This window comes from Nerophis ophidion, linkage group LG19, assembly GCF_033978795.1.
Source record: "Nerophis ophidion isolate RoL-2023_Sa linkage group LG19, RoL_Noph_v1.0, whole genome shotgun sequence".
In the NCBI taxonomy this organism is placed as follows: Eukaryota; Metazoa; Chordata; class Actinopteri; order Syngnathiformes; family Syngnathidae; genus Nerophis; species Nerophis ophidion.
Window position 1 is genome coordinate 45,804,335 of NC_084629.1, and position 20,078 is coordinate 45,824,412.

The window sequence follows — 20,078 nt, forward strand, 5'->3', positions numbered from 1 at the left end:
GTGCAACATGTGAACCCCATATAGTGGCGTGCAACATGTGAACCCCGTATATGTGGCATACAACATGTGAACCCCATATATGTGGCGTGCAACATGTGAACCCCATATATGTGGCGTCTAACATGTGAACCCCATATATGTGGCATACAACATGTGAACCCCATATAGTGGCATACAACATGTGAACCCCATATTTGTGGCGTCTAACATGTGAACCCCATATAGTGGCGTTCAACATATGATCCCCATATATGTGGCGTACAACATGTGAACCCCATATAGTGGCGTTGCACATGTAAACCCCGTGTATGTGGTGTACAACATGTGAACCCCGTATATGTGGCATACAACATGTGAACCCCATATTTGTGGTGTGCAATATGTAAACCCCACATATGTGGCATACAACATGTGAACCCCATATATATGGCATGCAACATGTGAACCCCTATAGTGGCGTGCAACATGTGAACCCCATATTTGTGGCGTCTTAACATGTGGACCCATATATGTGGCATACAACATGTGAACCCCATATATGTGGCATACAACATGTGAACCCCATATATGTAGCGTACAACATGTGAACCCCATATATTGGCGTACAACATGTGAACCCCATATATGTGGCGTGCAACATATGAACCCCATTTATGTGGCATACAACATGTGAACCCCATATATTGGCGTACAACATGTGAACCCCATATTTGTGGCGTCTAACATGTGGACCCCATATATAGCTGGTCTCCAACATGTGAACCCCATATACATGGCATACAACATGTGAACCCCATATATGTGGCGTACAACATGTGAACCCCATATATTGGCGTACAACATGTGAACCCCATATATGTAGCGTACAACATGTGAACCCCATATATTGGCGTACAACATGTGAACCCCATATATGTGGCGTACAACATGTGAACCCCATATATTGGCGTACAACATGTGAACCCCATATATATTTGGCGTACATGTGAACCCCATATATTGGCGTACAACATGTGAACCCCATATATATGGCGTACAACATGTGAACCCCATATATTGGCATACAACATGTGAACCCCATATATTGGCGTACAACATGTGAACCCCATATAGTGGCGTTCAACATGTGAACCCCATATATTGGCGTACAACATGTGAACCCCATATATTGGCATACAACATATGATCCCCATATATGTGGCGTACAACATGTGAACCCCATATAGTGGCGTTGCACATGTAAACCCCGTGTATGTGGTGTACAACATGTGAACCCCGTATATGTGGCATACAACATGTGAACCCCATATTTGTGGTGTGCAATATGTAAACCCCACATATGTGGCATACAACATGTGAACCCCATATATATGGCATGCAACATGTGAACCCCTATAGTGGCGTGCAACATGTGAACCCCATATTTGTGGCGTCTTAACATGTGGACCCATATATGTGGCATACAACATGTGAACCCCATATATGTAGCGTACAACATGTGAACCCCATATATTGGCGTACAACATGTGAACCCCATATATGTGGCGTGCAACATATGAACCCCATTTATGTGGCATACAACATGTGAACCCCATATATTGGCGTACAACATGTGAACCCCATATTTGTGGCGTCTAACATGTGGACCCCATATATAGCTGGTCTCCAACATGTGAACCCCATATACATGGCGTACAACATGTGAACCCCATATATGTGGCGTACAACATGTGAACCCCATATATTGGCGTACAACATGTGAACCCCATATATGTGGCGTACAACATGTGAACCCCATATATTGGCGTACAACATGTGAACCCCATATATATTTGGCGTACATGTGAACCCCATATATTGGCGTACAACATGTGAACCCCATATATGTGGCGTACAACATGTGAACCCCATATATTGGCATACAACATGTGAACCCCATATATTGGCGTACAACATGTGAACCCCATATATGTGGCGTACAACATGTGAACCCCATATATTGGCATACAACATGTGAACCCCATATATGTGGCGTACAACATGTGAACCCCATATATTGGCATACAACATGTGAACCCCATATACATGGCGTACAACATGTGAACCCCATATATGTGGCGTACAACATGTGAACCCCATATATTGGCGTACAACATGTGAACCCCATATATGTGGCGTACAACATGTGAACCCCATATATTGGCGTACAACATGTGAACCCCATATATATTTGGCGTACATGTGAACCCCATATATTGGCGTACAACATGTGAACCCCATATATGTGGCGTACAACATGTGAACCCCATATATTGGCATACAACATGTGAACCCCATATATTGGCGTACAACATGTGAACCCCATATATGTGGCGTACAACATGTGAACCCCATATATTGGCATACAACATGTGAACCCCATATATGTGGCGTACAACATGTGAACCCCATATATTGGCATACAACATGTGAACCCCATATATGTGGCGTACAACATGTGAAACCCATATATTGGTGTACAACATGTGAACCCCATATATTGGCGTACAACATGTGAGGACTTTTACCTGCCTGGAAGATCCATCTTAATGTGTAAAGTCCAGAAAGTCATTTTAGTTTGTGACACCAGTGGCTCCGCCCACCGCCCCAAACGTGCTTGTGCTTGTTTTCTGTAGCATCAGTTAGCTTCATTCGACTACATTTCCGCCATTACTCTTATTAATCTATTAATATATTTTTAAAAATATTTTTAATGCGATGAGAGAGACTCCCTCCGAATGTCCCGAAGCAGAATAATGAAAGCTGCCTGCAACTGGAGCTCAGACTAAATCAACAGCGCCTCTGCTGGTTGCAACAGAGTACTGCACTCCATTTGGACTCCTAGTGGATGACTGCAGCGCTGCAAGCTGGGATCCAGGCTGTCTTCTCTCCATGTGGACACTCTGCAACTTAGGACTGAAGGACAGGACTCCATGCCTTAACTTTTCATCGTGTCAACCCGCAGCTGTTCTGAACAAAACACTCCCTCCTATTGTTAACGGCAAGTGTGATGAATAAGTGCCACGGGGTCACATGACAAACACCTTGCATGACCCCCCCCCCCTTATCATGATGACGTCATGTTGGCCTTCAGCATGCTGCAAGGATGAGAGACTGAATCTGCTAAATATGTGATGTATATTTGTCCCCCGTAAACCGTCTGAAATGTACTCGGATTGCGGGGAATAGACACAGAAAAGTTGTTTTTTTTATTGTTATTATGATGTCGGGTGAATAGAGCGAAAGCGAGCAAGAGGCAGAGTGGAAATACATTTGTCTGATAAGACGGTAAGTTGTTATTTTCATAACGTGTTTTCTTAATGAATAAAATAATGATTTTAACTTAAAACACGTGTGTGTGCGTCAACAACACCCAGAGGGCGGTTTGTGTTGAAGCACAAGACAGTCATGAGGATGTGAGCGGCAATGATAATGTGCTAAAGTTTTAACAACGGGAAAATAATTGTGCCGTTTCTCTAAATTAAGCATTTTATTTGGAGCCCCCCCTTCCAGTACGACATTGTATTTGTGTGAAATTATTGTTACACTATTGGAGTAAAACTTTTATTTATATTGATATTATAACACCGCATGTTTTGGGCCAAAATACATCGTTGGATAATATTTTTTTTATTAGTGCAAAATAACAAATGTAACATAATTATAGCATTTAATTAAACTTTCCTGCTAACAAATCATTACAGGGATTGAAGTAAATATAAATATAAATGCTGCACTGCCTTGGACAGTCGGACCACCAGATAAAACATCTAGAGCAGGGGTCCCCAAACTACGGCCCCCCAGCGTCCAAAATGTTATATATATATATAATATATATGTATATGTATGTATGCATGTATGCATGCGTGTGTGTGTATATGTATATATATATATATATATATATATGTGTGTGTGTATATATGTATGTATGCATGCATGCATATGTATATATATATACAAATGTGTATATATGTGTGTATATATATGTATGTATGCATGCATGCATATGTGTATATATATGTGTGTATATATATGTATGTATGCATGCATGTGTGTGTGTGTATATATGTATATATATATATATATGTGTGTGTATACATACACATAGTGTGTATATATATATATATATATATAACATATATACATGTATTTGTGTGTGTATATATATACAAACATACACATATATAATATGGATGTGTATATACATGTGTTTATATATATATATATGTGTGTATATATATGTATGTATATATACATTTGTGTGTATATACATGCACATAAATACGTATATGTATGTGTCTATATATTATATAATGTGTGTATATATAGATCTATACATACATACATATATATGTATATATAACATACATTATATGTATACATGTATACATACATATATATACATATATATTTGTGTGTATATATACATCTATACATACATACATATATATATATATATGTATATATATAAGATACATATATACGTGTATATATACATGTATATATGTGTGTGTGTATAAATATATATATACACAAACATACACATGTATAATATGTATGTGTATATATGTATGTATATATACATTTATGTATATATGTGTGTGTGTATGTGTATATATATACATTTGTGTGTATATACATACATATAAATACGTATATGTATGTGTGTATTCATATATATATATATATATATATATATCTGTGTATATATATATATATCTATACATACATATGTATGTATAGATATATATATATAAAATACATATATACATATATATTTGTGTGTATATATACATCTATACATACATATATATGTATATATATATGATACATATATACATGTATATATACATGTATATATGTGTGTGTATAAATATATATATATATACACAAACGTGTATATATGTATGTATATATACATTTATGTATATATATATGAGTGTGTGTGTATATATCTGTGTATATATATATACATTTGTGTGTATATACATATAAATATGTATATGTCTGTGTGTATTCATATATATATATCTATACATACATATATATGTATGTATATATATATACATTTATGTGTGTATATACATACATATAAATACGTATATGTATGTGTCTATATGTGTGTATATATATCTATACATACATATATATGTGTGTATATATGTATAACATACATATGTTCATGTATATATACATATGTGTGTGTGTGTGTGTGTGTATATACACACACAATATGTACGTGTATGTATGTAAATTTACATTTATATACATATATATTTGTGTGTGTATATATATAAATAAATATATATATATGTATATATAAAGTCTGTCCTTTGTAATCCATTTTCTACCGCTTGTTACTTTGGTGTCTCCTAGCCGCTCAGGCAAACCATATTGTCTAAAAATGCATTTTTCGATCGATCAAGTGTGCACTCTTTCAGTCAATGTGTGTCGGCCCCCCGGACAAATTGTTTTAACCCAATGTGGCCCCCGTGTCAACGTTTGGGGACCCCTGATCTTGCTCTCATCAATGACGGAGCAGGATGAGGCTTGGGTTCCATTGTGCTAAAATTATATTCCAAACACCATGTCCTTTATTCCATCCATCTTTTCCACTTATCCGAGGTCGGGTTGCGGGGGCAACAGCCTAAGCAGGGAAGCCCAGACTTCCCTATCTCCAGCCACTTCGTCCAGCTCCTCCCGGGGGATCCCGAGGCATTCCCAGGCCAGCCGGGAGACATAGTCTTCCCAACGTGTCCTGGGTCTTCCCCGTGGCCTCCTACCGGTTGGACGTGCCCTAAACACCTCCCTAGGGAGGCGTTCAGGTGGCATCCTATTAATTGACATTTTACATGTGACCCCAAAATGGATGAGCGGTAGAAAATGAATGGATGGATGTGCCCCTTCATGCAGAGCGTGATCTGGTTTAAAAAAAGAAAGGGTCAGTTTATACTACAAGCAATTCTCCTGACAAAACATAAATATAAAATATGTGACTTTCAACACATTCTAGAACTTAGTTCTAATTTCTTCGAGATGTTTTTTCACCACATTGTGCCACACATCTGCTTATCAACACGCGTTAGTTTAATCATGCGTTGTGTACTATTTGGGGAAATGCAAAAGGGAATAAGCGGTAGAAAATGGATGGATGGATGGAATATTTCAGCAAATAATTATATAATTTGAATTAAAAAAATTTTTTATTAAAATGCAAACACTCTGGAATTAGATATACATTTAAAAAAATATTAAACTAAATATTCAAAACACGACTGCCCAAAACTTGTCAAAAATTACTTTAAGTATTTTAATTTTGATTTATTTTTAATGTATTTAATTTTAGTACAATTTAAATTAAATTTAAATGTATTTTGAAATTTACATTTTTCATTTTATTGTATTTTTTTATTTGAATTAAATAGTCTATCTGTGTTGGCCCTGCGATGAGGTAGCGACTTGTCCAGGGTGTACGCCGCCTTCCGCCCAAATGCAGCTGATGCGCCCCCGCTACCCTGAAGGGAGTATGCGGTAGAAAGTGGATGGATATAATGTATTTTTAAAAAAAAATTTATTAGAATGCAAACACTTTGGAATTAGATATACCTTTAAGAAAATATTAAACTAAATATTAAAAACATGTGTTTGCCCTAAAACTTGTCCAATATTACTTCAAGTATTTTCATTTTGATTTATTTTTAACTTTACTTTAATACAATGTAAATGTATTTTGGAATTTACATTTTTATTTTATCATATTTTTTATTTTAATTAAATTGTCTATCTGTGTTGGCCCTGCGATGAGGTGGCGACTCGTCCAGGGTGTACACCGCCTTCTGCCCGATTGTAGCTAAGATAGGCGCCAGCGCCCCCCGTGACGCCAAAGGGAATAAGCGGTAGAAAAAGGATGGATATATTGTATTTTTTTTTTTTTTTTTTTATTAGAATGCAAACACTTTGGAATTAGATATACATTTAAGAAAATATTAAACTAATTATGAAAAACATGCGTTTGCCCAAAACTTGTCCAAAATTACTTCAGGTATTTTAATTTGGATTTATTTTTAATTTTAATTTAATACAATTTAAATGTATTTTAGTTGTTTTTTGTATTCTATTTTTTAGGTGGAGACTTGTACACTGCCTTCCGCCTGAATGCAGCTGAGATAGGCTCCAGCACCCCCGGCGATAAGCGGTAGAAATGGATGGATGTTCGTTCAAAATCATCCCTAATTTTCTTTTCTGATAACAGTGAAACAATACCGCTGTTGAACGTGCATGTCAGTTCTACCGCCCGCCACTAGGAGGCGCTGGAGCCCCGCCTCTGCTTTAATGACGTCATTTCACTTGCCGCAGAAGAAGCTTTCATTTCCGCGACACGCTTGAGGACACCTTCGAGGTATGTAAACCTTTGTTTTTAAAGCCTTACATGACGTAAATGTTGTATTTTGGCGTATTGTTACTCGTATTTGAGTTTAGGGCCGCCTATTTTAGTGCTTCTATGTACTAACCCACGTACGAGCGCGGGTTTTGTTCTATGTTGGGCAACCACCACCGGCCTCTTCATTAGGTACAGCTGCACAATGAAATCCAGTTAAGATTAATTTGCTCTATAAAAAGATAACAATCGTCAATTTTGAACAACATATCTATGTCCAGCCAACAACGGCCCCTCTTAACTAGAATGCACTTATTTCCCACTGAAAACAAGCTACATTATATCAAATAAGCAGGTCATTTTCACAAAAAAAAACCCATTTATCCTTTCATGTTTGTTAATTTTATGTACTTACATGGATTCAAATATTGTTTAGACGAATTAAAAACAATATTACTTGCTAAATGGTTTCATTAAAATCCTACTGAAATGAGATGTTCTTATTTAAACGGGGATAGCAGGTCCATTCTATGTGTCATACTTGATCATTTTGCGATATTGACATATTTTTGCTGAAAGGATTTAGTAGAGAACATCCACGATAAAGTTCGCAACTTTTGGTCGCTAATAAAAAAGCTTTGCCTGTACCGGAAGTAGCAGACGATGTGCGCGTGACGTCACGGGTTGTGGAGCTCCTCACATCTGAACATTGTTTATAATCATGGCCACCAGCAGCGAGAGCGATTCGGACCGAGAAAACGACGAAAGACACATTTACTAGGATAATTCTGGAAAATCCCTTATCTGCTTATTGTGTTACTAGTGTTTTAGTGAGATTACATAGTCATACCTGAAAGTTGGAGGGGTGTGGTGACCGCCAGTGTCTCTGAGGGAAGCCACGGAGGAGCCAAGTAAGTTGCAGCTGCAGGAGGAATGACACAAGCTCCGCTCATGTTTACGGTAAGAGCCGACTTATTACAACAATTTTCTTGACATGTGGTAGAGAACCATGTTCGCTTGACCGCTCTGTTCCATATTAAAGCTTCACAACAAACAAAGAAACACCGGCTGTGTTTGTGTTGCTACAGCCGGCCGCAATACACCGCTTTCCACCAACATTGTTCTTCTTTGACGTCTCCATTATTGATTTAACAAATTGCAAAAGATTCAGCAACACAGATGTCCAGAATACTGTGTAATTATGCGATTAAAACAGACTACTTTTAGCCGTGAACGGTGCTGGGAGAACATGTCCGCTGCCACCCGTGACGTCACACGCATGCGTCATCATTCTGCGACATTTTCAACAGGAAACTTCGCGGGAAATTTAAAATTGCAATTTAGTAAACTAAAGCGGCCGTATTGGCATGTGTTGCAATGTTAATATTTCATCATTGATATATAAACTATCAGACTGCGTGGTCATGCAAGGCCCTAACCAGGACCCATCAGGAGCAAGGATGAAGTGTCTTTGCTCAAGGACACAACAGACGTGACGAGGTTGGTAGAAGGTGGGGATCGAACCGGGAACCCTCAGGTTGCTGGCACGGCCACTCTCCCAGCTGCACCACACCGTCTCCTTATAACATTTATTAAAACAGTCTGGAGCCGCAATAAAAGAAATATATAACAAAGGCAACACATGACGTAAGTGTCTATATTACAAACCCCGTTTCCATATGAGTAGGGAAATTGTGTTAGATGTAAATATAAACAGAATACAATGATTTGCAAATCCTTTTCAATCCATATTCAGTTGAATATGCTACAAAGACAACATATTTGATGTTCAAACTCATAATCTTTATTTTTTTATGCAAATAATTCAATTGAAATTTCATAGCTGCAAGACGTGCCAAAGTAGTTGGGAAAGGGCATGTTCACCACTGTGTTACATCACCTTTTCTTTTAACAACACTCAATAAACGTTTGGGAACTGAGGAAACTAATTGTTGAAGCTTTGAAAGTGGAATTCTTTCCCATTCTTGTTTTATGTAGAGCTTCAGTCCTTCAACAGTCCGGGGTCTCCGCTGTCGTATTTCACGCTTCATAATGCACCACACATTTTCCATGGGAGACAGGTCTGGACTGCAGGCGGGCCAGGAAAGTACCCGCACTTTTTTACTGTTGTAACACGTGGCTTGGCATTGTCTTGCTGAAATAAGCAGGGGCGTCCATGATAACGTTGCTTGGATGACAACAAATGTTGCTCCAAAACATGTATGGACCACTCAGCATTAATGGTGCCTTCACAGATGTTTAACTTACCCATGCCTTGGGCACTAATGCACCTCCATACCATCACACATGCTGGCTTTTGAACTTTGTGTCTATAACAATCCGGATGGTTATTTTCCTCTTTGTTCCAGAGGACACCACGTCCACAGTTTCCAAATATAATTTGAAATGTGGACTCGTCAGACCACAGAACACTTTTCCACTTTGCATCAGTCCATCATAGATGAGCTCGGGCCCAGCGAAGCCAGCAGCGTTCCTGGGTGTTGTTGATAAATGGGTTTTGTTTTGCATAGCAGTGTTTTAACTTGCACTTACAGATGTAGAAACCAACTGTAATTACTGACAGTGGTTTTATGAAGTCTTCCTGAGCCCATGTGGTGATATCCTTTAAACACTGATGTGGGTTTTTGATGCAGTACTGCCAGAGGGATCAAAAGTCCGTAATATCATCGCTTACGTGCAGTGATTTCTCCAGATTCTCTGAACTTTTTGATGACTTTACGGACCGTAGATAGTAAAATCCCTAAATTCCTTGCAATAGCTCGTTGAGAAATGTTGTTCTAAAACTGTTCGACAATTTGCTTAAGAATTGGTGACCCTCGCCCCATCCTTGTTTGGGAATTACTTAGCATTTCATGGAAGCTGCTTTTATACCCAATCATGGCACCCACCTGTTCCCAATTAGCCTGCACACCTGTGGGATGTTCCAAATAAGTGTTTGATGCGCATTCCTCAACTTTATCAGTATTTATTGCCACCTTTCCCAACTTCTTTGTCACGTGTTGCTGGCATCAAATTCTAAAGTTAATGATTATTTGCACACAAAAAAAAAAAGTTTATGAGTTTGAACATCAAATATGTTGTCTTTGTAGCATATTCAACTGAATATGGGTTGAAAATGATTTGCAAATCATTGTATTCTGTTTATATTTACATCTAACAATTTCAAAACTCATATGGAAATGGGGTTTGTAGCTGTAATAGCCTACTATCAAAATGATAACATCTGCAATGTGATGATGTAAGAGGTAGACAAAGTGCACAAAGGTGAGCATGTTTGTCAAAAAAGGAGTGTTACCACCGGTATTACTTACCCAAATTACTTTGAAATTGTCTAAATTGGTCATTCTTCAACTGTGGTGCGTACGCAAACTGCCTTTAGTGCAGGGGTCGGCAACCCAAAACGTTGAAAGAGCCGTTTTAGACCAAAAATACAACAAACCAATCCATCTGGAACTGTAAAAAATATCATATGATGATGTAATATGTGTTTTTTAACCGGGAGATTTTCTAATTTCACCTATTTGGGTTAAAAGTAGTTCTTGCAAAACAGTAATTATAGTCTGCAAGTGACGTCGTTGCTGTCCAAAGCTCGGCGGAGTAACCGTGTAATACTCTTCCATATCAGTAGGTGGCAGCTGATAGTTAATTGCTTTGTAGATGTTGAAAACAGCGGGAGGCAGGGTGCAGGTAAAATGCTTAAACCAAAAATAAACAAGGTGAGTGCCCCTTAGGAAAAAATTTAAGCTTAGGGAAGGCCTGCAGAACGAAACTAAAACTGAACCGGCTACAAAGTAAACAAAAACAGAATGCTGGACGACAGCAAAGACTTACGTGTGGAGCAAAGACAATGTAGATTTGAACATGACATGACTATCAACAATGTCCCCACAAAGTAGGATAGCAACAATGGAAATGTTCTTGATTGCTAAAACAAAGTAGATGCGGGAAAATATCGATCAAAGGAAGACATGAAACTGCTTCAGGAAAATACCAAAAAAAGAGAAAACCACCAAAATGGGAGCGCAAGACAAGTAGTAAAACAGTAAATACAGGAAAACAGCAAAAAAGTCCAAATAAGTCAGGGTGTGATGTGACAGGTGGTGACAGTACACCTACTTTGAGACAAGAGCTATAGTGATGCATGCTTGCTTATGCTTTAAAGTCATATCCAACAATTGCGACAACGACTTTTTACTGTCAACTGAGTTCCGTTTTTTAATGATTTTTGCTAGTGGTGTGCCTCCACATTGACACATGACAAAAATAACGATGTAATTTGTGGCGTGACACATATTGATACCGAATTATATGAAAATAAATATGGTATTTTTTGGATTATAAATCAGTTTTTTTTTCATAGTTTGAATGTTTCAGGTTAAAAGTCCGTTAATATTTTCCTACCAAAGGAATAAATGTTTTGCTATGTCCTCATTTTCAATACAACACAACTGTAAAAAATGTTCATAACATCGGAGGCTCGCAATTTGTGTTTTGTGGTCATGTGTTTACAATTATGCTTCATACAACTTGCTGAATTGTAAACTTAAAAAAAGCATTATATTTTCTAATTTCTCTTTGTAAACTTAAAAAAAGGATTATATTTATATAAGGGACGGCGTGGCGCAGTGGGAGAGTGGCCGTGCGCAACCCGAGGGTCACTGGTTCAAATCCCACCTAGAACCAACCTCGTCACGTCCGTTGTGTCCTGAGCAAGACACTCCACCCTTGCTCCTGATGGGTGCTGGTTGGCGCCTTGCATGGCAGCTCCCTCCATCAGTGTGTGAATGTGTGTGTGAATGGGTAAATGTGGAAGTAGTGTCAAAGCGCTTTGAGTACCTTGAAGGTAGAAAAGCGCTATACAAGTACAACCCAATTATCATTTATTTATATTTTCTAATTTCTCTAATTTCACACGTATGTGTGAAATGATTAATACATTACCGTAAAATATCAAATAATATTTATTTCATTCACGTAAGAGACCAGGCGTATGTCAGCAATCTTCTCACACACACACACACACACACACACACACACGTCAACCAATACAAATTCGTCAGGGGGCGGGTCATGGCAGAAGTGCATTGTGGGGAAAAAAAGATGCTACCTGCCAGGGCTGGGCGATATGGCCTTTTTTTAATATCTCGATATTTTTAGGCCATATCGCTATACACGATATATATCTCCATATTTTGCCTTAGCCTTGAATGAACACTTGACACATATAATGACAGCAGTATGATGATTCTATGTGTCTACATCAGTGGTTCTTAACCTTGTTGCAGGTACCCAACCCCAGCAGTTTCATATGAGCATTTTCAAATTCAAGACTAAGTTGGATGTTTTTGGTAACACTTTAGTATGGGGAACATATTCTAAGTAACAAAGACTTAAAGTCCTACTGAAATGAGATGTTCTTATTTAAACGGGGACAGCAGGTCCATTCTATGTGTCATACTTGATCATTTCGCCATATTGCCATATTTTTGCTGAAAGGATTTAGTAGAGAACATCCACGATAAAGTTCGCAACTTTCGGTGCTAAGAGAAAAGCCCTGCCTGTACCGGAAGTAGCAGACGATGATGTCACATGTTTGATGGCTCCTCACATATTCACATTGTTTTTAATGGGAGCCTCCAACAAAAAGAGCTATTCGGACCGAGAAAACGACAATTTCCCCATTAATTTGAGCGAGGATGAAAGATTCTTGTTTGAGGATATTGATAGCGACGGACTAGAAACAAAAAAAAAACGCGATTGCATTGGGACGAATTCTGATGTTTTTAAACATATTTGCTAGGTTATTTATTACCTCCTGCTTCGATTGAAAGTCCAGTTTAGAAAAACGTTTTATTTTAGATATGTAATCCTCCATGTTAAAAGTGCAAGCGAGAGGAAAAAATAAACGATCGCTGCTTGTTGTCACTTCTTCTGCAGCCGAGTAGTCGCAAGAAGGATCACTAGCGCCCTCTACCACCAGGAGGCGGGAGTCATTAAATGACTCATATTTGACACACGCAGCTACGGTATATTAATAAAACATAGATGCTTACTGTTCTTTTTAGCATATTCAATAGCTTGGACCTTGAATCCTACTGAATAGCTCTTAATCTTCTTCCCTTTATGCGATTTCAAATGATTGAAATCAGCCTCCTCCATTTTGAAAATGATGACAGGTGAAGTGTCACTCATGACGTGACGAGTTTGACCCTGCGGAAATTCTTGACATGCGCTAATAAAAATAATATTTTGCGAAACGAGTTTTTCCGGCGGTAATGCTAAGCATGTGCTAATTATTTTGCGGAATGAGTTTGACCCGGCAGTAATTCTAGTCAGGTGCATACTATATACCCGGCGGCAATTCACGGAAATACGGTATATATGTTTTTTTCCTTCTTTATTATGCATTTTCGATTGGTGCGACTTATACTCATGGCCTACTCAGTGGCTTAGTGGTTAGAGTGTCCGCCCTGAGATCGGCAAGTTGTGAGTTCAAACCCCAGCCGAGTCATACCAAAGACTATAAAAATGGGACCCATTACCTCCCTGCTTGGCACTCAGCATCAAGGGTTGGAATTGGGGGTTAAATCACCAAAAATGATTCCTGGGCGTGGCTACTGCTGCTGCCCACTGCTCCCCTCACCTCCCAGGGGGTCAACAAGGGTGATGGGTCAAATGCAGAGAATAATTTCGCCACACCTAGTGTGTGTGTGACAATCATTGCTACTTTAACTTTACTCCGGAGCGACTTATAATCCATAAAGTACGGTATTGTGAAATGTTTTTTTTTACCACATGGCCGAGCTCTAAATTCAAATGTTGCACAAATCAGTTTTTGCACGAAGGTGTTTTTAAATGAAAATGAAGTGTTTGCCTGCTGTGGTTTTAGACGCCAGCATGCAGGAGGAAAGTGTCCCAGCAAGAGAGCAGCAGTGCGCTAAGTGTGGATCCACATTCAGCCGGCCTCAGACAGACGTACCTGGCAGCGTGTCCAGGTGTCCTTCCTGCCCAACAGCCGCCGTCGTCGTCAACGGTGAGCCGGCGCAGAGGAGCGCCCCCCCGGACCCTCACAAATGCTCCGTGTGCGGCAAGACCTTCATCTCCGCGGCCAACCTGACCAGCCACCGGGCCACCCACAGGAAGGAGAAGAGGTTCAGGTGCAACACCTGTGGGAAGTCCTTCTACCAGCCCTCCCACCTCCTGGCTCACGAGGCCATCCACCGAGGCGACCGGCCCTTTAAATGCCCGGAGTGCGGCAAGACGTTCGGCCGAGCGTCGCACTTGAAGACGCATCAGCGCCTTCACACGGGCGAGAAGCCCTTCAAGTGTTCCTTCTGCAACAAGGCCTTCGCGCAGAAGGCGGGGCTTCTCTCGCACATCCGCATCCACACGGGCGAGCAGGTCTTCAAGTGCGACGTGTGCGGCGAGACTTTCACCTCCCTGCCGCTGATGCTCTCACACAAGGCCGAGGAGGCCGCTCAGCTGGGGAGAGCGCCGCCCCCACTGCCTGCACCGCCCGCACTGCCCCCGCCCACTCGGCCCGCCGACGCCGCCGACGACATCAAGTGCGGCCTCTGCTGCCGCACCTTCATACACTCCTCCTACATCCGCCTGCGCGTGCACCTGCAGAAGGGGCTGCGGCCGTACCACTGCAAAGTCTGCAACAAGACCTTCGTCAAGATGGATACTTTCATCAGCCACTGCGAGAAACACCTCAAGCAGAAAGGGGAGAAAAGCGATGAAGAGAGCGTGGTCAAACCTCCCATGTTCATCCCTCTGTCCAAGCCGCCGCCGCCGCCGCCGGACGCTGCTCAGCCGCTGCCCGACTCTGACGTCGCCACTCACTTCAAGGCCAAATCCAAGAGCTAAGTGTGATCAAGTATGTGAAGCACACACACAGCATTTTTGGGGATGTTTTAGTTTAACCCCAAACATACGTGCACAGAATACTCTGCCACGCACACACCGAGTTCTCACATCCACGTCACAGTGAGTCGCATTTTGCCACCAAGGCAAAAAAACACTAGCGGTGTAACGGTACACAAACATTTTCAGTTCGGTACGGTTCGGTTCATTTTTGCTACAGTAAGAAAACAACAAAATATTTTTTTGGGGTTATTTAGTTACCAAATTTGCAAAAATTTCCACCAAAAATATTTTTCTTAGTGGAATATTTGATGTGAAGTAATCAGAACCTTGGATAGGTCAATAATTCATAATAACATTGATTTTGATTCAATATTATGTTTTGAGCAATGACAGCTTGAAAGAAAAAAAAACAGCTTTGTTTTATTAGTCAACATTGCAACTTTTTCTAAATTCAAGCTTTTTTTATTTCACTTTTGTTATGTTTTTATTTTAATAGTATTTTTCGAATGTGCCGTGGGCCTTTAAAACATGAGCTGTGGGCCGTGTCACGCCATATTTCTTCCCCCCTCATTCCCCCATTTACTTCTGGGGTCACGTTTCCTCTTTTATGTCAGGAATATCCTCAAGTTAATTTGTCCGATTAATACAGACGTTTTGTTAACACTATATTATAAAGAATATATATGTATTTTTTTTTAAACAATTTAGAAACACAAGCTATGGGATGACGTGACCCCGGAAGTAAATGGAGGGGGTTTGGCTTTTTTTTATTTTTTATAATGTAGCGTTAACAAAACATCTGTATATTTATAATATAGCGTTATATTTTTATAATATAGCGTTATATTTTTATAATATAGCGTTTACAAAACATCTGTATTTTAATAATATAGCGTTATATTTTTATAATATAGCGTTAACAAAACGTTTGTTTTAATCAGACAAATTAACTTGAGGATATTCCTGACGTAAGAGCAAACATGACCCCAGAAGTAAATGGAGGGGAAGGCTTTATTTAAATTTTTATAATATAGCGTTGACAAAACGTCTGTATATTTATAATATAGTGTTATATTTTTATCATATAGCGTTAACAAAACGTCTGTTTTAATCAGACAAATTAACTTGAGGATATTCCTGATGTGAGAGGAAACATGACCCCGGAAGTAAATGGGGGGTTGAAGGTCTTTGTAGGGGGGAAGAAATACGGCGTGACAGCCACAAATGGCCTCCGGGGCACACTTTAGACACCCCTGTATAGATAATAAAAAATAAAATCAGATAAATCAATGGATAAAAAGCAGAGCCTGGGAGACACATGCGTGTTTATCATAACATATCATAACTCTCTCGCTCACTGTCTCTGCTTCTCTCCACAAATGCTGGTGCTGAATTTGTTTTGTTTTTAACCTCTTCTTAACCCTGAACGTACATTGAAAATACACGCAACCATAACTCAAAATGCCGGACATTTGAGGCATTTAAGAAAATGCCTCAAATGTCCGGCATTTTGAGTATTGTTTACGCCAGTGGTCCCCAACCACCGGGCCGCAGAAGAATTTTTTATTCATTTTTATTAAAAAAATTAATAAATTTTTTTATTTTTATTAAATTAACATTAAAAAAACACAATATACACTTACAATTAGATCACCAACCACAAAAACCTCCCTTTTTCATGACAAAAACGTCCCTTTTTTATGACAAAGAAGTAGAAAAAAAGGGCCGCGGGACAAACTATTAAGCGTTGACCAGTCCGCGGATACAAAAAGGTTGGGGACCACTGGATATGTCCTGTGGAAACTGGTTCGGTACACCTCCGCACCGAACCCAAACCCCCGTAGCGACAGGGTTCAATACTAATACACGTACCGTTACACCCCTACGAACCATAGAAATAAAATCTGACTTTTTGATTGCACAAACATTCAAACAAATCTTTGACACTATTGCCTGGTGCGGCTAAAGACCGTGTTCACTTTTGGACTTCTTCATTTCAACTCTGCAGGACGTCATCCTATAATTTGCTATATCATTTTCTTTAAGATATATTATAGATAGTACTTTATTGATTCCTTCTGGAGAGTTCCCCCATCCATCCATCCATCCACTTTCTACTGCTTGTCTCTTTTGGAGTTTAAGGGGGAGGGGCTTGAGCTTATCTCAGCTGCATTCTGGCGGAAGGCAGGGTACACCCTGGACAAGTCGCCACCTCATCATAGGGCTAAGACACATAGACAGACAACATTCACACACTAGGGACCATTTAGTGTTGCCAATCAACCTATCCCCAGGTGCATGTCTTTGGAGGTGGGAGGAGCCTATCCCCAGGTGCATGTCTTTTTTGGGCGGAGGGAGGAACCCACAGGAAAATTAAAATTCCAGCGGCAGTGTACTTAATTGAGATCGAATTTAATAAAGAAAATAATATGGGGTATAAATGGAAATAAAATAGAAAATATTACAAAAAGAATAAAAATAAAAAGCAACAGTAAGAATAACAATATAACAGTCAAAATAAGAATACAACAAGAGAAACCAGACAGTAGTGAACATGTTATGAAAAAGTATTGCACTTAGGGCGGGCGATATGGCCTTTTTTTAATATCTCAATATTTTTAAGTCATATCGCGATACACGATATATATCTCCATATTTTGCCTTAGCCTTGAATGAACACTTGATGCATATAATGACAGCAGTATGATGATTCTATGTGTCTACATTAAAACATTCTTCTTCATACTGCATTAATATATGCTACTTTTAAACTTTCATGCAGAGAGGGAAATCACAACTAAAAGTGTATTTATTAAACAGTTATTAAGCAGTGGCACAAACATTAGAAAGTGCAAAATTGTCAGAGACAATTAAATTAAATAGTGTTTGTCCTTCGCTATGTGGGAGGTTACTACAGACGTTATTAAATTCTGTTGACTATTTTTTTCTTACGGTGTTGATGTGGAAATGGTTGCTTCGGCATATTGTGGGTGTGGCACCAAACAGAAATGTTGACATGCGGAGTTTCAAGCACTCTTCACTCTCTAGCGGGTAACTTTTCAAATGATGCTACATATTAGCAGTAAAGCTACTTTTTGTAACAACGTTTTTGCCCCATACTACAGTTGTCCGTTCCACATATTCCCGCTTGAAGCCAAACCACCGCCAGACGATGTTTTTCTTGGGAATTAATTATTCCTTCATTTGTTACCAGATTGGCACCTTCTTTCTCTCGTTTTACCACTCGCACGGCTACGCTAGCATCACAGCTAACGTGACCCATGCTGCTACCCCTCTGCTCCACGAGAGCGTATACGTATGTGACGTATGTAAGAAGAAAGAGCGGGAAAAGCCTGTAGTGTAATGCCCGCAGCTAAAAGCAACTGCGTGAGAACGTATACTGGAATATCACGATATAGTCATTTTCTATATCGCACAGAGATAAACCCGCAATATATCGCTCAGCCCTAATTGCACTGTTATTGTTTTTCACCCCCTGTCATCCTAGTACGCCCCCCCACACCCCCCACCACCACCCTAAAAGGGCTCATACATACATTTAAAAACACATCTGTGTTATTAATAAGTATTAACATATTGTATGTCATTTTTCACTGTTTTAAATTGTTGCTGCTTATTGTACAATGTACTTTATTGAGATTTTTTCACGTGTCCCGAGACTTTTAGATAGATAGATAGATAGTACTTTATTGATTCAGGAAAATTAAAATTCCAGCAGCAGTGTACAGAGTTGAAATCAATTTAAAAGAAAGTAAATAATGGGGGTTTAAAAGGAAACAAAATAGAGAAATATTACAAAAAGAATAAAAACAATGGGAATAACAATATAACAGTAAAATAAGAATATAACAAGACAAAGTAGGCAGTAGTGACCATGTTATGAAAACGTATTGCACTGTTATTGTTTTGCATCCCCTGTCATCCTAGTACCCCCCCGCCCCCCGTCCCAGAGAGGAGTTGTACAGTCTAATGGCGTGTGGGACAAAGGAGTTTTTGAGTCTATTAGTCCTGCACTTGGGATGAAGCAGTCTAGAACTGAACAGGCTCCTCTGGCTACTGATAACACTATGCAGAGGGTGACTGGCATCATCCAGGATGCTCACTAGTTTGTCAACAGTCCTCTTCTCTGCCACCGTCACCAGTGAGTCCACTTTCATTCCCATGTTAGAACCGGCCCGCCTGATCAGTTTCTTAAGTCTGGAGCTGCCCCCCCAGCACACTACCATGTAGAACAGAACACTGGCAACCACAGACTGGTAGTACATCCACAGGATGTTGAAGGAGTGCAGTCTCCTGAGGAAGTACAGCCTGCTCTGTCCTTTCTTGTACTGGTGGTCCGTGTTAACAGTCCAGTCCAGCTTATTGTCCACCCAAACCCCGAGGTACTTGAATGAGTCCACGGTCTGTACCTCAACTCCCTCGATCACAATAGGTTGTGACCGTGGACTCGACCTCCCAAAGTCAATGACCAGCTCCTTGGTCTTTGACGGATTGAGCTGCAAGAGGTTGGTGTGGCACCAGACAACAAAGTCCCTCACCAGGTTCCGAAACTCCTCCTCTCTGCCGTCCCTGATGCAGTGACTTTTTTCCTAACTATAAACAACTAGCAAACAAATCTAGCATCACTTTCCGGTGTTATTGTAGACTGTACTTGTGTTTAGAGACCTTACTTTTGTCCCTGACGAAAAGGGAGCCGCAGCAACTTTGCTCCAGTCGGACTTTCTTTCCTTAAAAGCCGCCATCGTCCTCT

At 39.7% G+C, this 20,078-nt stretch overlaps 3 protein-coding genes across 7 annotated transcripts in view; 2 read left to right on the forward strand and 1 right to left on the reverse strand.

Annotated features, from left to right (window-relative positions):
• The window catches only part of dip2a (disco-interacting protein 2 homolog A), a 287,322-nt gene extending 283,934 nt beyond the window's left edge, over positions 1-3,388 (forward strand). For all 4 annotated transcript variants that reach the window (XM_061880114.1, XM_061880115.1, XM_061880116.1 and 1 more), the window contains one exon: positions 1-3,388. This exon is cut by the window's left edge and continues 1,073 nt beyond it. The gene's annotated coding sequence lies outside the window, so the exon portion shown is untranslated.
• Positions 3,389-7,037: 3,649 nt separating this feature from the next.
• LOC133538472 (zinc finger protein 502-like) lies at positions 7,038-18,831 on the forward strand. Of its 2 annotated transcripts, none has more exons than XM_061880123.1 (2): positions 7,038-7,438; positions 14,328-18,831. In XM_061880123.1, the coding sequence occupies exon 2, from the start codon at positions 14,336-14,338 to the stop codon at positions 15,305-15,307; it is 972 nt and encodes a 323-aa protein (XP_061736107.1). In that variant the 5' UTR covers positions 7,038-7,438; positions 14,328-14,335; the 3' UTR covers positions 15,308-18,831. The 2 variants fall into 2 exon arrangements, 1 of the variants encoding a protein (XP_061736107.1); XR_009803007.1 differs by lacking the exon at positions 7,038-7,438 and having other exon boundaries at positions 14,134-17,601; positions 17,639-18,831.
• Positions 14,103-20,078, reverse strand: part of LOC133538471 (protein arginine N-methyltransferase 2-like) — a 28,874-nt gene continuing 22,898 nt past the window's right edge. The window contains exons 10-11 of the transcript XR_009803005.1: positions 15,198-15,282; positions 14,103-15,087 (exon numbers count right to left, since the gene is read on the reverse strand). The gene's annotated coding sequence lies outside the window, so the exon portion shown is untranslated. The remainder of the gene's footprint in view (positions 15,088-15,197; positions 15,283-20,078) is intronic.